Genomic DNA, 18,250 nt, shown 5'->3' with positions numbered 1-18,250 from the left:
ATGACAAGTCAGGTCTCGTGTGAAGTAAGTATCGAAAACATCCAACATTTTTCCTGAATATTGTGGCGCCTATCTCGATTTCATCCTCATATTTAGACAACTATATTCTGGTCTCCATTGGTGTATGAACCGGATTGCAGTTCTTCATTCCAGCATCTTCAAGAATCTTCAGTGCATAGCATTTCTGGCTTAACATAATACCTCCATCATACTACAGTACTTCGATCCCTAGATAGTACGTCAGTTTTCCGAGATCACTCATATCGAACTTCGAAGAAATCTCCTTTTTGAACTCATCAATGATGCATAAACTCGTCCCTGTTACAAATATATCATCAACATAGACTGCTAGAACCAAAAGTTGTTCACGTACCTCTCTTCTCTAAATTGATGGTTCCTTAGAGCATTTTTTGAACTGTAAATCCATCAGAATTTGATTCATTTTATTGTTTCATGCTCGCGGAGCTTGTCTTAACCCGTAAAAAGCATTGTTAAGCTTATAAACCTTATCCTCTCTGCCTTTTTCTTCAAAACCGTCAGGCTGCGAGAAATACACAGTTTCTTTTAGTTCACCATGAAGAAAGGCTGTCTTAACATCAAATGATGTATCTCCTATCCGTTTGATGCAAGATTAATGAGAAGTTGTATTATCTCTATCCGGACTGTTGCAGCAAAGACTTTCTCAAAATCAACCCCATATCGTTGTACATATCCTTTGGCAACAAGTCTAGCCTTGTACTTGTTGATACTGCCATCAAAGTTACGTTTGAGCTTAAAAACCCACTTCAAGTCGATTGGTTTAGCTCCAACTGGTAAATCAACAAGATCCAAGTTTGATTTCTTTTGATGGATTTAATCTCATCTTCACATGCAAGTCTCCACTCCTTTGAGTCTTTTGCTTCATTAAAATTCCTCGGCTCATTGTTTAGACAAAACAATAATGCTTCTTCTTCTTTGGCCAAAAGGACATAATCTTCTAGATATTTAGGTTTGACAATATCCCTTGTTGTCCTCCTTAGAATAGGTTGGTTATTCAGCCCTTCATTCTTATGTTGAGTCTTCAGTTTCAACACCTGTCACACTCGCATTATCTATTTCTGCAGTTCCTCTGCAATTTTCTCTGTAGTTTTCTCTGTTAATTCCTCTGTTTCAGTCTTTGTAGCATTCTCTTGTCCTTCTTGTATCCCACGGTTTCCAGAAACTCCAAAGGCAATATTGAAGCTTCCATCACTTTCTTGCTTCAAGTTATTATACTTCCAGTTCCATCCTTTAGATTCATCAAACATAACATCCTTGCTTACCACTATCCTCTGTGATTGTGGCTCAAGAAGTCGGTATGCTTTAGACCCTGGTTCAATTCCAAGGTGAACAAGCATTCGTGACCTATCATCTAACTTCTTTAGATAAGGTTTATCCACTTTTGCATAACAAATGCAGCCAAAAATTTGTAAGTGATCAATATTAGGCTTTTTGCTCTGAAAACACTCATATGGTGTTCTGTCCTTCACTGCTCTCGTAGCTACTCTGTTCAAGACATAGGTAGAGTGTCGTACTTCTTCTCTCCATAGATAGCTTGGCAGACGCATATGCTTCATAACACTTCTTGTCATCTCTAACACCGTTCTATTTCGTCTTTCAACCACACCGTTTTGTTGTGGGGTGTATGGAGTAGTAAGATGTCTTTGTATGCCAACTTCATCACAAAATGAGTGGAACTCTTGTGACACAAACTCACATCCTCTATCTGTTCTGAAGGTTTTAATGATACCACCACATTTTTGTTCAACTATCTTCTTGCATATCTTGAATTTTCCAAACACATCACTTTTCTCCTTCAGTAGAATAGTCAACATATACCTAGAGTAGTCATTAATAAGGAAAAAAATGTACCAGTTTCCAGCCGGCGCACATGGTGTTATCGGACCGTAGAGATCTCCGTGTATCAATTCAAGTACCTTAGTTGCCCTATACGTAGTAGCTTGAGGAAAGACTTGCCTTTTTTGCTTTCTTAGTAAACAAGAGCTGCATATTTCTTTGGCAAAAGCAACATGAGGTACTCCTTAAACAAGCTCTTTCTAAAACATTGACTTGATGGTGTCAAGATTAATATGTCCCAACCTAGCGTGCCATCTGCTCGATTCTCTGATAGTCAAGTGTAGTTTTGCAGTATTTCTTACTCCCATGCAAACCTTGTACAAGCAGTTCTTTGATCTTACTGTTTTGACGAGTAGTTTTCCTTTGTAGTCATGCATTGTCAGGTGATTCATGACCTAGGCTAATAATGTTACTCTTGAGATCTAGAATAAAGTAGACATTTGTCATTACTCTTGATTCACAATTCAAATCTATAATAGAGATTGAACCTTTCCCTTTGATGTCAATAAGGGAGTCATCGCCAAACCTCACTTTTCCCGTAACAAAGCTGTCAATTTTATCAAAATATCTATGATCGTCTGTCACATGGTTAGATCCTCCGTTATCAAGGTACCAGACATTCTCCTCGTTAGTGTTGGATTCATACTTACTTGGTATGCAATTCTTCTCGTTCAAGTATACCACTTCATCCATCATGAGCTCATCTGTTTTCATGGTCTCATCATTACTACTTTCCTGAACTTCCTGCAATTTCAGTAAGCGATCAGGGCAACTAGATGCATAGTGACCCGTCTTGTCACACCGGAAGCACATAATTTTAGTCAAATCCACAATTCTTAACTGGTCTCTTTCATTATTGAATCGTCCACGACCTCTTCCTCTTGAATTAAAACGGCTTCCACGTCCTCTGCCTCTGTAGTCACCATTGAAATCTTGACTTTGATTCTCCACGTTAGAATACATCAATTTGTTTTGACTGTCATGTGCTTTTTTCGGCTTCTTCAAAAATACGCTCTTCATAAGTCTTTAGTCGACCTATAATGTCTTCAAAGGTGGTAGTATAAATATCTAATACTTGCTCAAGGGACGTCACTATATGTATGAATTTTGTCCGAGGAAGACTCTTAAGAAACTTTTTAACCAGCTTTGATTCTTCAATGATTGCTCCTAAAGCAGCTGATTTTGATGCTATCTCAGATAGCTTTCCTGCAAAAGCGTCAATAATTTCAGAATCCTTCATTTTAATACGGTTAAACTCTGCCATGAAAATTTGTAGTTTTGCTTCTTTGACTCTTTCTGCTTCCATATGTCTGGCTTTTATAGCGTCCCACACCTTCCTTGCTACATCTAACTTTCCTACTTGCAGGATAAGTGCCTCAGGTATTGACTAGAACAGAAGAATGGTTGCCATATAATTCTTCTCAGCGTCCGTTGTTTCTTCTTTGATAATATCGTAGACTTCATGAACTCTAAGACAAATTCTCATTCCCATAGACCATACAATATAGTTTGTAGAGTTCAACATAGGACATTGAATAGAAAAAAAAAATTCTTGTGGTTTTTCTGCAATTATAGCAATTTCACTCATGGTTTTTCTTTTACTCGATTTCTATTTTGACTCTAATACCAGTTCTTGTTCTAGAAAAAAAAGTTAAGAACTCAAAAAAAACTATAAAAAGTCATTCTCTTTATTAAACCTTAGAAAATCTCTCGAAACTAAGGTGTTGACTAGTTCTCCCGCTACCTCCCACAAATGCAGCGTTTGCGGGTGGTAGCGGTTGCTAGTGATTGGAACCAATCACACAAACCGCTTCCAGTCGTTCCTAATCGCTTCCAACCGCTCTAAACCACTGAATTCCAAAAGCTGATTCCCCCAAGCGTTTGCTGTTGCGGGCGATTGCGGTTGGATTTTTTTTTTTTTTTTTTTTTGTAAAAAACTTAAAAGAAATCAATGATAATGAAAAAAAAAATTTGTTATATTTTCTATCTAACCATTTTAATCATTAAGGATGGGAGAAAATGAAGTACGGATACGATTGCAGAGATTATAAAATAAACAATTATAAGAAAATAATATTCCAATTAACAATAACTCGGAAAACTTGATGTAAATTTAATGGCACATCACACATAAGTTCAAAAAATCTAAATAAATATAGTATTTCATCAGAAATTTAAGAAAATAAGATTATTTGTGAAAAATATTAAAACAAATCACCAGTGACTTTTCTCAACTCTCACTTGACCATTCCTACCGATGCAACTACTGACTCATGATCTAAGAGAAAAGAGAAAAGATCTACGATCTAAAGCATATGTTTTGTCATTTATCAAATTACTTGATTAAATTTTTGGTGAAAAGCCAAATGCATAAAGGAATAAGTATTTCAATATGAAACTTTTTTTTTTGAATAATTATTATTTTAGTAAATTTTAATTATAAATCAAGTTTCATAAAATTTTTGGTGTTTTTAAACATTTATATATTAGATATCACATTTATTATGTTCCAACCACTATTGTACCCGCTGGTCAACCAGTCATAAACCTCCCGCAAACGCACCAATTTTAAACCGCTAAATCAGATGTTCAAAACGCTTAATAACACTTGAAATCGCAATCGCCCGCTTCCGCAATCTTCTGCAACCGCAATCACAACCGCAGCGTTTGACCCATTCAGACCGTAAGAAAAAATGGTGATTCCTAAATTGCTACACTTTTTTAAGTATTTGTTTCAAACCGGTTGATATATAAACTTTTAGAAATGAATGATGTCAAAACTATAAATATTAAATTAGAAATGAATCATGTTATTAATTACTCTACAATTATAAGTTTCGACCATTTAGAAGTGTCGATCTGCAAATTCTGCAGTTTCTGGTCTTTAATTGATTAATTAACAGTTTTATTTGTCTTTATTATTTGTTAAAAACTCTAATTGAGAATATTGAAGAAATAATACAGATGTGTTGGAAAGAAAACAATACATAAGATTAGATGATTAAGCTAAGCAAAACATCATAATGAGCGTTGACAAAATCATTTCTGGTCTTCTTCTTCAAAAGCAGTGACGGGGAACGTACGTGACAGTCCCGTGGGATTAGCAAAAGTGATTTTAGATGGATCTTGATCATTAACAAAGATCTCAGAGATGGTAACCCAAATCAAAAGCTCTTTGCTCTTGATTCCCGTAAGCTGACGCATCCGACGGTTCTCAACGAACGCAGTTACTTCCGAGTCGTAGGACACGTTTCTCCCGATGGCTTTGAACCGATGCTGGACCTTGTTCTTGATCTTGATCCAGACATAACCGGTTGATTTGTTGTGACCGATCTCTGTCATGTCGTCTAGTGGGAGAAGTCCTTTGGGTAGATTCATGGTCGATAAGATCTCGTTGGCTTTTTGTTTGCAGTTTGATCCGCCATTGCAGATCTCTGCTCCTTCTCTTTGATCTGTTTTGGTTTCTTGAGACGACATTTTTGATGAGATTCGATGAGTTTTGTGGGTTTTTGATGGCTTTTTATAGAGCTGGGAATTTTGGAGACGAAATAACGAAATTGGGTCTGTGTTAGAGGAAAGGGTAACGCGTGAAGATGAGGATAAAATTGGAATTTTTGACAAAATTGAGTAGGTTAAGGAATTCGTGGAATAAACTCATTTATTAGCAAAAACAAATGTTAAGTTCAGAACAATCTACGAAAAAAAATACAGTATAAACTAAGAAAAAATTTCGATTCTAAATTCTAAATTGATAAGGGTTTTTTTCAATAAGTTTAGATATTTAAAAGGTGATATTGGAAAATAAGTATTTAAAATTTTTTTATATACTTTTTATATGCAGTTAAAATATGACTTTAAAATTAATAAATTAAAATTTATGTATATCGTAAATTATTTAAGCTTAATATTTTATTTATTTACTTGTTTTGGTAAACGGTAATGTAGAATTATACGAAGTAATAAAAATATTATATTTGTGAGTATGTCTTATTTCACAAAAAGATTTCGGTTTTTATATTCTTTATAAGTTGTTCGGATCCCATAACATTTAAAAGTGGAATATTGTAATATGAAATTCTTGCACTGCAAATTCGTATCAAAACCATTTTGATAAAATAGCTCGTACTTCAAAATAAGGGCTAGTGTCTTAAGAAATGAGTAGTAGTAGGTGTCTGAAATCTTAACTCTGTAAAGTACAAAAGGGAAAAAACATAGATAGTTTAAAGATTAGAAGATAAAATATTATTCTTATAAATACAATTTAACTCTCGTTAAGACCCGTTTAATATTGAGAACTATGCATGATGAGTTCATATAAAATTAATGTTGAGTGCTTTGATAAAAGATTCACAACTAAATGACTAAATTTTTTTGTACAAAATATGTGTATTACTTTCTTTCCATATTTTGTCGTTTTAATTTATATATTTTTTTCTTAAATAATATATACGTAACACGTAAATTAAAAATTAATATGCATACTACCACAATTGAATTTCATATCGATGTAGCACTTATCAAATTCATGAGAAACAATGTCATAGGAAACAATAGTCCCTTAATTCAAATCTGTTTTATTTTTGTAACTCATATAAGAAATAGATGTTTGACTTATACGAACAACTAGGATTTAATTTAGGGCAATTGACAAAAATAGCACAATTTTAAGTTTTTCTTCCACAGTTAGCACATGTTTTCAAATGTTCCAAAACTAGCACAAATTTCAATATCTTTAATTTTGAAAAAAAAAATTGTTAATAAAATAGAATTTATGTTGTTTCTTTTGTGCTTCTACCGACACGATTCATCCGTACCCAGATCTCAATCTGAGCACCACCTATGAATCCATCACTGGACACGAAGAGCGACACAAAATATATGAGTTCTTCTTCGGCGCAATCGAATCGAGATGGCTCCGCGTTTGAGCAGCTGGATATCGAAAGAGGCATTAGCTCTCTCTCTCTCTCTCTCTATCTCTCTCTCTCTCTTGCAATTTGTTGAATTCACTTATTTGAGCTGGTTAGACTTGCTTATCGTTTTATATCCTGTGCAGCTTCTTAGTCCCGATGTTTACGAATCAGCTATTGTGTTTGTTGCATGATTCCAGAATCATGGTATGCTTATATTCTCACTGTTTACACCGTCATTGATTATCAATGAATTTTGAAATTCTTCTAAGAATGGAATGTTTTTGTATTCTTAGTTTGCAGTCCAAAGCAGAGAAGAAGATCCTTATAGTTGAGGAATTTGAGCGGGAGAAGAAGAAGAAGAAAGAAGAGAAGGTTTGACTTCTTATTTGTTTTTCTCTATTGTGGTTGAGATTGTGTTCAGTCAAGGGAGTGCTTAGATTGTGTTCAAAGGTAACTGGGAATCTGTGGGATTTGATTCTTACCGGGAGTTTCATTAGGAGGATCAGCAACTGTTGCAACAAGAAAATGTATGATGTCACTTAGTAGTGATATTGGTGAAATTCAGGAAGGATTACACACAATTCTGGAAGGATTCTTAGAATTCATGATGATATTCATAACAAGTTTAGATTTCAGGATGACTTTCATAAAAAATCTGGATATTGGTAAACACTAGGGTAACACAAAAATGTTACCATTACCCTTTACTAATGGAATTTTCTTTCTATGTTTTACAATTTTGTTTAGTAATGCTGAGTTTTTATGTTGAACTTTTCTTTGTTTTATGAATTCAAATTTGTTTTCATAAAGTCATTATTCATATATGGTTCCTTGATAGCTTGTAGAGTATCTTCTCCTGTTCTTGTAACTTTGAAAACCAACAACATCTATCATTACTACAATATGTTTAAACTTTTATTGATAACCCAATTATATTACACTATTTTTATGCACAACAAAAAGTTTAGGAAGCATATTTCGCATTTCAGTAAGACCTTCATAAAAATAAAATAAAACATCATGCTAGATATTGCTATTTACTACCTTCATTGTAAAACACCAATATGTGCACCAAATTAAATCATTAATGGAGTAATATGTGAATGTGATATAAAAAGACAAAACACATATAAAGAGATTTTAAAACACATTTTTAAAAAAATCAGGAAGGATTTCATAGTTTTTCGGAAGGTATTCTTGAATTTTAGAAAGGCATTCCATAATGACCTTGACTTTTATAAAGGTCTGAAACCAACATCTATTTGAACTTTTTCTTCAGGTGTGGATTCACCACTGTAAAGTATCAAAATGTTCAATTTTCTTGTTGCCGAGTGTATTAAAGTACCTGCACTCACACAACAAATGACAACATATCAACACGTACTGACAAGCATATGAGAAAATCAAATATAGGTACATACAATGCAGCTCCTTGAAAGTGGACGCACTTACGTTTTTCTTAGTGCAAGTACATAAAAACCAAATACTAGATAGAAGAAATTAAGGCACAAAAATGGCCAGAACCTATAATTATGTACCATTGACTCAGAAGTTCGAAGGAGCTACGTTACTAAGTTAGTGTTCCAATAATTACTTCAGAAACGTGAATCTTGGAAAGGATCATGGCATCCATAGATTTCATCAACACACAGATTTTATCAATAATTGATTTCTTTGTCTATAAGAATCTTAAATCTTATCCAACCTTTAAAACCCATTCCTACAAAATAGATGTTTAATCTCTTGTTTAGAGAAAATCTCAAGGATTATAAATTCTACTATTTTTGAGATTAGTTAGGGAGGAAAAGGCATACGTGAGTGCTCAGAAATGGTCACAAATTTCTCTGTTAATCTGCTCCAAATGAGGGCACATAGGAACAAAACTCACAAATTCCACAAAACTTGTTACTTCTTTGATCAAGAAATCAGCAGATCAGTCCAAATCAAGCTCATCCAAAACCAAAACCTCCACAAAATCCCCAAGTTCCAAGCTTTTTCCACCTTTTTCAGAGAAGAAATCACCATACTCAAACCCAGTGACCAAATCAAAACAATCGAGAAAGAAATCAAACCATTCCCGCTCTACAACAAAGAAGACGAAAATTTCATTAGCTAATTCAAAGATCTACCAACTAAATTCCAAAGATCTTTGAATTTCATCTATATAGAGCCATAAGTCACAATTTCTTCCTGAATTTCAGAGAACTCAACAATTTCAAACTCTGAAATCGATGATTGAAGCTATCCATAGAAGAAGAAGAAAGATAACCCAACAATTTCAAACTCTGAAATCGAAGAAGAAGAAAGAGAAATTGATGATAGCCATCGGATTTAGTACCTGATTGAAGCTTCACGGGAAAATCTGAGATCAGAAATGAAGATCTCTGATCGGAAATTTCATCAAGTTTCGCTGGAGAAAAATGTAAGAAACTAAGAGAGATCGGGTTTTGATTTTTAAAATAATAATATTTCTCTCTATTAATTACTCAATATTAAGAAATGCTAGTTTTGGAACATTGGAGCGTGTGTGCTAGTTTTGGAACAAAAACTCAAATTAGTGCCATTCTAGGGTATTTCTCTTTAATTTATGGTATATCACAAAACAAGTTTTATATAACATAATCTAAACTAAATCAGTTTGTTTAGACATATATGATGTTGTTAAAAATAATAAAAAGAGGATTTAACCCATATTGAAAAATCATATTACTATTATTTTTTTTTTTAGTAAAATATTGATTCAAACTCATCCCATCATACAACCGTCTTATACTATAATCCGTCATTGTTATTTTAAACTTTTAATATGTTTAAATATTCATAATTTTCAATTTTTATCAAGGTTAGACATATCAATTCTAATATTATAAACTTTTTAAAAGTTTAAACTTTACTATATCTATATGTGATAAAATTAAACAATTCAATTAAAAAAACTGAATTAAACTATATACAAACTTTAAATTCGAATGCGCATTAAGTGAAGATTTCTGCTCATTCAGATTTAGATTCATTCTGATCTCATTTATAATATGATTATGAATCATTCTCTAAAAATTTAGTCGACGTGAGACTTTGAACACACTTTTTATATTAACTGATTAATAGATGTCCATCAAAAAAAAATCAGATTACAATACATGTAAAAAGAATAATTTTTTATAACTAATATTATATGATGTTTCAAAATAATTAAAAAAAAATCAAACAAAAAAGTATAAGAATCGTAGTTTTAAATCATGACAAAATCTTCTTTTTATCTATATTATTAATTGTGAACATTATATGGATATTTGATATTTCTAATTTTATAATTAATATAAAAAAAAAAAAGTTATGAGGTTATATGAACGGTAGAGAGAATTAATTGTTTAGATACAGATATAAGCAATGGTATAGATTGTAATTTTTCTTTTAAAATAAATATTTATTTCAAATTTGTACTTCAAAAATACTAGTATACCGACAAACTTTATTCTCAAAGAAAACTCAGGCTTATGCCTCTTAAACGACTTTGAAACCATCTAGGTTTCTTGATAACCATGTCGAGCTAGTTCAATCATAATCGGTTCATCACATTCAGATGACTCTGCATAGAATTTTCATTAGTTACTAATCAATGTTAGTTTTGTAGACTCTGCGTTTGATAATCTAACTTTTCTATGAATCCGAGTAATAATACATCACCTGCACATATACATGCTCTATAAATGAAGTCGAGTTTTCAAACTCAATTTGGTGAAAAGTACAAATGATCACCATCCCAAATCACATTTAAATCATCAATCTCGGCATTGTCCGCATTAGTGATCTTTGTGAAGCTGCAGCCTCCAAACTTTTCACTCGCAAGTCTTAGAAGCTCTTCTATGGATGATGGTAAGAGTATCAACTTCCCATTCTTGCGCTGTGACATCGTGTGGATTGTAACTCTCTTATCTTCTCTTTTACTTGGCTTGATGATTTGGTTGCTTGAGCTGCAATACAGATCTTTTTTCGGCGAACCGTTAGCGTAACTTCTTCCAGCGGTTTCACTATTTGATCTGTCCACTTTGACACTCTCTGACTTTTGTTCTTTAAGTATCTTCTTAACCAATTCAGTATCTCCCTTGTGAATTGCATCCATTAGAGCCTTGTCGGAAGTCGGACTCGTAACATCTAAACCGTAACCATCTTTTCTTGAATCTCTCCACTCTTCCCATCCCACTGTTTTGGAATATCTGTTTTCTTGACCACTATTCGTATCATCTATTGCTATTGACTGTTGTCCTCTAAGTTTCTGCATGTTTTTTATATAACCAAACCATCAGTTCAAATATTTTTTTGAACTACATAAAACATTTCCAACAAGCATATTTTATTTTAAAACTCACATACCATGAATAGATTGTTCATTATAATCCTTCCGTCTTCAGCATGAGCGTGCATCGCACTCATCAACGATGTTCTGCTTATCCGTAGAATTTGAGATAGCTCGGTCGTTCTCACCGTGAATGGTTGTGGTCTATAGCATAAAACACCAATCTCTCCAAAGGAATCTCCAATAACTGCTTTCCCTTGGACCTGATCATGTCCATCTGCGTAGACCGTGAAGTCCTGCACAATTAACACAATGTTACAAATCTTCCTCCGCGCTTAATTACAATTTTTAACGAATTAACTGATATAATCAACTCACCACTGCTCCTGACACCATAATGTAAAGATCTGTAGGCGCTTCGTTTTGTAGAATAATATCTTCTTTAGGTGGGAAATACTCAGCATCTATATCTGAAACCTAGAACATGGAAAGGTAACATGGAGTTGATCACCTCTTTGATATTGAATATTACAAAAAGTAAAGAGAGTTTAATAAAATTTTACCAGTTGAAAGAGGAAGTTACGTGAAACTCCATGAAAGAGGTAAATGTTTTGAACAATTGGGAAGAAGAGGTAGTTTGCAATACTTGAGCGGATAGCTTTTGGTAGATTGTTTAAGGTCTCTTGTTGTTTCAATCCCTCTGTTTTGAACTTCAGGCAAATGTGTGATAACATTTGGTCTTGTATGTCATGTGGGAGTTGGTTTCTTGAAGCAAACTCTGAAGCAGCTCTCACTGTATCCCTCTGATTAAACACAAACTTACAAACTTGAGTATACGCCACGTTATTACCCTATCTATTATTCGAAATGAACATAGCAAAGTGATCAAAACTTACAAAGGTTCTGGTTCGGCTAGTCCAATGAACGACGAGGTTGGTCATATTTCCAATGAGGTAAGCTGTCAAACCGAGGTTGAACAGCATAAAGAAAATGTCGAAAAGCATTTCTCTTGGATTCTCAGCATGCAAGTCTCCGTATCCAGTGGTGGTTAATGTCGTGATTGACCAGTAAAGAGCAGTCACGTATCTATTCCAGAGACTTGCTGATTTGAAATCAGGATACACAGCTCCAATCCAAGTCTTTCTTGGATTAGGATATCTATCTGCAATCAGGTAGTTGAAACATCCAGCACAATGGACAGCGAACAAAGTGACCTGAGAATAACAAGCACGTGTAAGTCACTAGCTTTTAATATGGTGTCCATTTTTAAAGACAAATAGGGTCTACTCTGTTTTGCTTTATGATAAATGCATGAGATTAGTTTTGCTCTGTTTTGGAACTAACCGAAGTAAGTTTTGTGCATCGTATCCAGAAATAGTTGAAACGGATATCTTTCTCAAGCCTAAAGCAGAGAAAAGAGTTAGTTAGATGGAGTAAGCACTTTCTTGATTAAACCCTAAGAAGAGTATGGTCTCGTAGTTAGTATTGTGTTAAACAAACCTTGCAAATAGCGAGCTAACTCGTCGGAGACGCCATAACCTGAGCATGCTGAGAATTCTGAATCCTAGTTCGCTTCCGTTGTAGTTAAACAAAAGGCTCAGTGGCTGAAATGGTGCGGTGGAACACACATCGAAAGCAAACCATGTCGAAAGGTACCTAAAAATGTTACAATTTTTCAAAACATATTTTGAGGTTCTGATTCACTTGAGGGGTTTCAAAATTAACATTTGGTCCTCACCTTATTGCTATTTTCTTAGGATTGTCAACTAGGAGATAGGAGTGGCTATCGAGATAAGCGACGAAGAAGGTGAGAATAATATCAATGGCGAAGAAGCCATTAACAATGTTGTCGATGATGAAGATGGCGTCTTTTTTGTAGGTGATGAAAGCAAACTGAAATGGGCAAATCCAGGCTGAGTAAATAACTAGAAAGACTAGCCACATCTGCCAAGCTCTGTTTCAACAAAACAGAGGATTAAAAAACAGAGCATATTAAAACAGAGTAGTTAAATACTTTTAAAAAGAGTCTAGAAATGAGTGAATTACCTATAACGTGGATTAAAAGGTGAGATTATGTGTTTACGGAGCTTTGTAGATTGGTTAATTCTGGCTCCGAGAGATGGTAAGAGATCAGCTGAGAGGAAACTACTCTGTTTGATGGTGTCAATATTGTACTCCTCCACGCAGAATCTTTCGAAGAAATTTCGAGTACGAGAGATCGACATCTTTTTCGATGATCTCTTTGGAAAAAAAGAAACTGTTATGGCTTTTTAGGCTTCTCTTCTTGGTAAGGTAGTTATAAATAGTGATGAAGCTTGTGACAATTTGACACGGGGAAACTTCTCTTTTCTTCTTCTGTTGGGACCTTTATGGCAACTTGCTCCTCTGACCCATTTTGTTATCTTTTTTTTTTTTTTTTGGGGTGAGAAAATAATAAATTTGGTAAGGAAAGGTTAACGGCTTTAGGCAGACTTAGTGCGCCATTAACACTGCAAAACCAATATGGTTTCAAAGCAAGAAGCAAAACAATGGTGAAGAAAAGGCGTAAAACACGGAACGGAGTAGTGTGTGGAATCAAAAATCTTGAGACATGAGGCAGAATTTGAGTGGCAAACATTGAGCTTTTGCGGTGGAAATCATCATTTTTTCTTTCTTTCTTTTTTTATGACAGGAAATAGAAGATTCTAATGAGAAAGACGAAGAAGAAGAAGAAGGGCAAACGCAATCTGGTTTGTTGGAGATTTCTACTTGATGAGATCAATGACAATGGTGTGATGTCCGCTCTCTTAGCATTTAGGGGTGAAGGTGAGAGTGATATATAGAGAGTAGAGACACACGCATATAAAAGGAAGCAAGGTACGTTTGGTGTTTGGTGACTAGTGTTAATGGAAGGACAAAAATGGGCATGAAAATTATGGTGTGTTCATTTCAGGAATCCAGATATGGGCCAAGCAAATAAATTAAAGAAAATAAAATGACATTTGACAGAATATTTAAGGGGCCAGAGTATAATTTTTTTTTCTTCTTTCTAATAAGAAAAAAAAGCTTTATTTTCTCATCGTAGAGTATATGTCCATCTCTTTATTCTAGTCCTCAAAACCAATCATAAGTTTACTGTTTTCATTTTGAATTGGATTTTGCTAAATAGCCATAAAGTTGGAAGTTTGCACCATAAAGTTGGAAGTTTACTTGCAAAGACTCACTAGATTTCCATGCTATATTCTCTTCATTTTGATTAACCGTCTTTAATATTTTTGTGCATGGGGAGAAACTTAGATTATTTAACCTGAACACAACAACATATAAACATTATAGAAGCTATGTGAACCAATAGCATGTTTCCACGTGAAGAAACCGAATCTAGCTACTAGCTAGCGAGCGACTTTGACTGACGCTCTCTAAAATGTGAAAAAAACAAAAAAAAAACACACACACAATCTCTTCGACTCGGTCGGACACACTGGCACGCGTTATGTCTTTGTTGTGTTTTGACTTTGATTTACTATTACTATTAGGATTTTGAAGAAGACAGACCAATAAGAGAACTTCACGTGGTGGGTTTTTCATGTGTGTCGCGACACTTTATTACTCGTCCGTCTTTCGGTGGCCCCATTCTCGTTTTTGTTCTGCTCCGGTTTACTAAGACCATAGCCCTTTATTTTTTCCTCTAATAAAGATTTTATATAATAGGGATGAATTTTATTGCAACGCACCTCTATTCTGAGATTGCTATTTTTTCTTCTATTTATAGAGCAACTATATTTTTCCTACAAAGAGTTCCTCTATAAATAGAGGATCTTTATTTTAGAGGTGAGAATAGAGGTGGGTTGGAGTAAAACTCACATCTATTATAGAGGAAAAAAATAGAAAAAACCATTGGAGATGGTCTAACTTTTTGATAATTGATATATATTCTTTCTCCAATGGTGTTAACATTTTTCATTTCTCACAAATTAAGAGAAAATATCATACTTTTAAATTTATGATTTATGAGTTTTAGCCAAATTGTAAAAGTTAATTTCAAAATTTAAAATGACATCAATAGGTTATTCCTTCAGGCTAGCTAAACTTACTGGTAATTTAATTTATATTGATATCTTAGTTGAGATACTTATATACAGGATGTAAATATTTTTAACAAAAAGATTTGTGCCTATATATATTTATGATTTTTGTACATTTGTGAGAATGCACATGTGATAATGGGGGTATATGTACCTAGGAACGGTTTTGTTTTTGACAAAAATAAAAAAGAAAAGAATAAACACTTTTTCTACAATAGGAATGAGAGCCGAGGAAAATAAAAGCATTGAAATATGAATAAAGATACCAAGGGTCCTTAGCCTTATTAAAAAATCATGGTTTATAATAAATACACATTCGTACACGAATATATATTTTCCTTTGGGAATTCTAATTATTTGACTAAACTTTTATTTTCGTTCGCTAGAATAGAATGCCAAGTATAAATTCTCAAACCTTTCCGCCAAATTAGAAATTTAAAATCATTACAATCTTTTTTTTGTTCTGCTTCGATTTAAGCCCATAGGAATGCATCTTTCATGATTCCTAGTTGATATTTTGTTTGGTGCCTTCCTCACGTCGTATTTTGAGTTAACGTTATTAATACCACTAGCCATATCATTGTAGGAAGAAATAACAAAACATGGAAGATTTCAAATAGAAAAATTACCATGAAATAAATTTTTAATTTTTATTCTGTTGATTGGCTTTTTACCAAAATAATTCTATATTAAGTTTTCCGATCTAACTGATGGAGAACTAATCGTAATTTTATTTTATATTAGAGAAATTTTCACAAATGGTAAAAGATATTACGAACTTACACTATAGAAAAGTATTTTTGGAAAGAAATTGAATAAATTGTGGCCAAAATATTGCAAGGGCCAATGGAGAGTTTTTGTACCTGCCTTTCATTAGAGTAAGAGACAATCTTGAATAACATGTGTCCTAAAGAAAGAGCTTTACATGTATGATAGAAGGGTTAAAGGTTAACATTCTGATAGAAGGATCAGACCTGTTAGTTATACATCAGAAACATGCAAAAGTTCACTTTTCAAATTTTGGTATTTTGTGATTTATTTTGGTTTTTTTTTTAAATTAAGGTTATCCAACATTTTTGATTAAAAGGAAATTACTATAGAAATATATATATGATTATTTGCATTATAAAAGAGACCGGAAAATCGTTAACAGCGTTTGTTTGCTACGGGTTGTCTTCCTAGTTCAGGTGGGGTTGTTAACGTTAACTGCTTAAATCAAAGTTGGTTAAGTTGTCACATGCTAAGAGTGGTGTAGGGTCCAAAAATATGTTTGTTAGTTTTTAAGATTTTTTCTGTGGGGAAGGCAATAAGTTTTGGTGGTAATGGGCATTAGGGAATAACCGGTTTATCGATTTTTTTTTAGGAATAATAAACTGATCGGCGAAATTATTAAGAATTTTGGTTTCTGATTCGGTTTAGTTCGGCACATAATAACCGATTTGGTTTTCTGGTTAAGAGAAACACTGAGACTGTCTTGGAATCAGTTGGCCTAAACCGGTTTTATACCTTCTTCAAACTAAATTGGAGCTGATTTTTATTTCTGTCCATGTAAGATCATCGAGTTCGACTAACTCGACTATTCGGGCTTAAAAGATATGAACCGTATAGGATTGGTAGTAGAACCAAAGCTATTGTTGACGGTTAACAACGTATTTTTGTCATTAATTTAGATTTTAGGAGGAGATGTTTTGGATTGTTCGTATTATTAACGACCAGATTGAACCATGCTGGTCTATTCCACTACAGATTATTATTTTTCTGATTAAATATGTTATCTAGATTTTTCTTGGGATTCAGTACCCCACATTATATACATTGCACATTATTAACGGGTCCAATATTAGATACCAGATAGAGACTTTTTCCAGTTAAATCTTCCATTAAGTTGACATTTAAAGTTTTTTTATATGTAAAAAAAATTGTCCAATTTTTAGGTTTGTTATAATAAATTTTAAAACCTAATTAATATATACTATGGTATTTTGAAATAAATCATATTTCAATACTAAATTTAATAGAATGGTATAATTAACGTCAATGATAATTAACCAAGCTTTTTGATGAAGAAGATATTTTTTCTTGAAGGAAATAACAATCATCAAACCAATAACACATTAATATACTAAAACTTAAGAGTCTTTAATAAACCAATAACAAGCTTAAGAGTCTTTAACACATTAATATTCAAAAACACATCTTTAAAAAAAATTGATCTACCAACAATAACATAAAGCTCTTTTAACATTTTGTAAGTATAGTTGTTACGGATGGAATATCCCGGGTTGATTCTCTTTCTCATGTGATTACATAGCACAAATAAAAACAATAAAAGTTTTCATAATTTCAAATTTTCAACGGGACTACAAAAACGAGTTATAGACGCATCAGTGATTTTGGTTCACGTAATGTCGGCACGATTTATGAGACTTTCTTTTTGGTCGTCTTTATATCCACCATCGTATATGAAAATTTCTAGTAGGATTGACTCATTGAGGTTCATAGTCACACATTCAAATCTTCATGTTTGAAAAATGCATGCACTAAATACAATAAAACAAAAACTCAAGTAAATACCATACATTACAACACACATGTGTATGATCATACCATACCATACAGTGATAATTCACATGTATCTAAAACCCAATGTTTTATTTTGTTAAGAAAAAAAGTTTGGTTACGCGTACAGAGAGATTCCCATTTACGCCATGTTAGTTTGGTGAACTAAATATAATATTTGGATATAATATCAACACACAATATTTGGATGCAACATTTAGATGACGTTAGTTTGTGTTATTGGTTTATGTGTCCATAAATTTTATCTTGATGCAATTATGTTTGTTTTGTAATTTGATATTTGTATCTGGATACAATATATGTAAAAAACTAAAAAATCCTTTATTTTATGTTGAATATCTTTTAGTGGTTTTAATTTATTCATGTTTTAGCTTATTTTCATAGTAAATTTAAATAATCATTTAAAAACGAGATTTTGCGTTTTTGATACAAAAACGAGATTTTGCGTTTTTAGTCTAAAAACATAATTTTGTAGTTTTGGCGGAAAAACGCGATTTTGCGGTTTTGGCAGGAAAACATAATTT

The 18,250-nt window shown here is 33.2% G+C and overlaps 2 protein-coding genes and 1 long non-coding RNA gene across 3 annotated transcripts; all 3 read right to left on the bottom strand.

The window, feature by feature from the left end:
• Positions 1-4,778: 4,778 nt before the first annotated feature.
• On the bottom strand, positions 4,779-5,384 carry LOC104724761 (uncharacterized). Its single transcript, XM_010443307.2, has one exon. It carries the CDS (start codon positions 5,350-5,352, stop codon positions 4,915-4,917), a length of 438 nt encoding a protein of 145 aa, XP_010441609.1. The 5' UTR covers positions 5,353-5,384; the 3' UTR covers positions 4,779-4,914.
• A 2,468-nt stretch (positions 5,385-7,852) lies between these two features.
• On the bottom strand, positions 7,853-9,264 carry LOC104724760 (uncharacterized). Its single transcript, XR_757767.3, has 3 exons — positions 9,124-9,264; positions 8,600-8,867; positions 7,853-8,130 (listed from the first exon to the last, which is right to left on the bottom strand). It is a non-coding gene; the product is annotated as an uncharacterized LOC104724760 (long non-coding RNA).
• A 1,163-nt stretch (positions 9,265-10,427) lies between these two features.
• Positions 10,428-14,026, bottom strand: LOC104724759 (potassium channel KAT1). Its single transcript, XM_010443306.3, has 9 exons — positions 13,129-14,026; positions 12,821-13,036; positions 12,583-12,738; positions 12,427-12,484; positions 11,979-12,296; positions 11,646-11,885; positions 11,461-11,559; positions 11,160-11,378; positions 10,428-11,061 (listed from the first exon to the last, which is right to left on the bottom strand). Exons 1-9 carry the CDS (start codon positions 13,305-13,307, stop codon positions 10,516-10,518), a joined length of 2,031 nt encoding a protein of 676 aa, XP_010441608.2. The 5' UTR covers positions 13,308-14,026; the 3' UTR covers positions 10,428-10,515.
• Positions 14,027-18,250: the final 4,224 nt, after the last annotated feature.

Source organism: Camelina sativa, chromosome 11 (genome assembly GCF_030686135.1).
Source record: "Camelina sativa cultivar CO46 ecotype springtype chromosome 11, ASM3068613v1".
Taxonomy (NCBI): Eukaryota; Viridiplantae; Streptophyta; class Magnoliopsida; order Brassicales; family Brassicaceae; genus Camelina; species Camelina sativa.
Note: the sequence above shows the minus strand (reverse complement) of the source record. Positions and strands in the feature narration are given on the sequence as shown.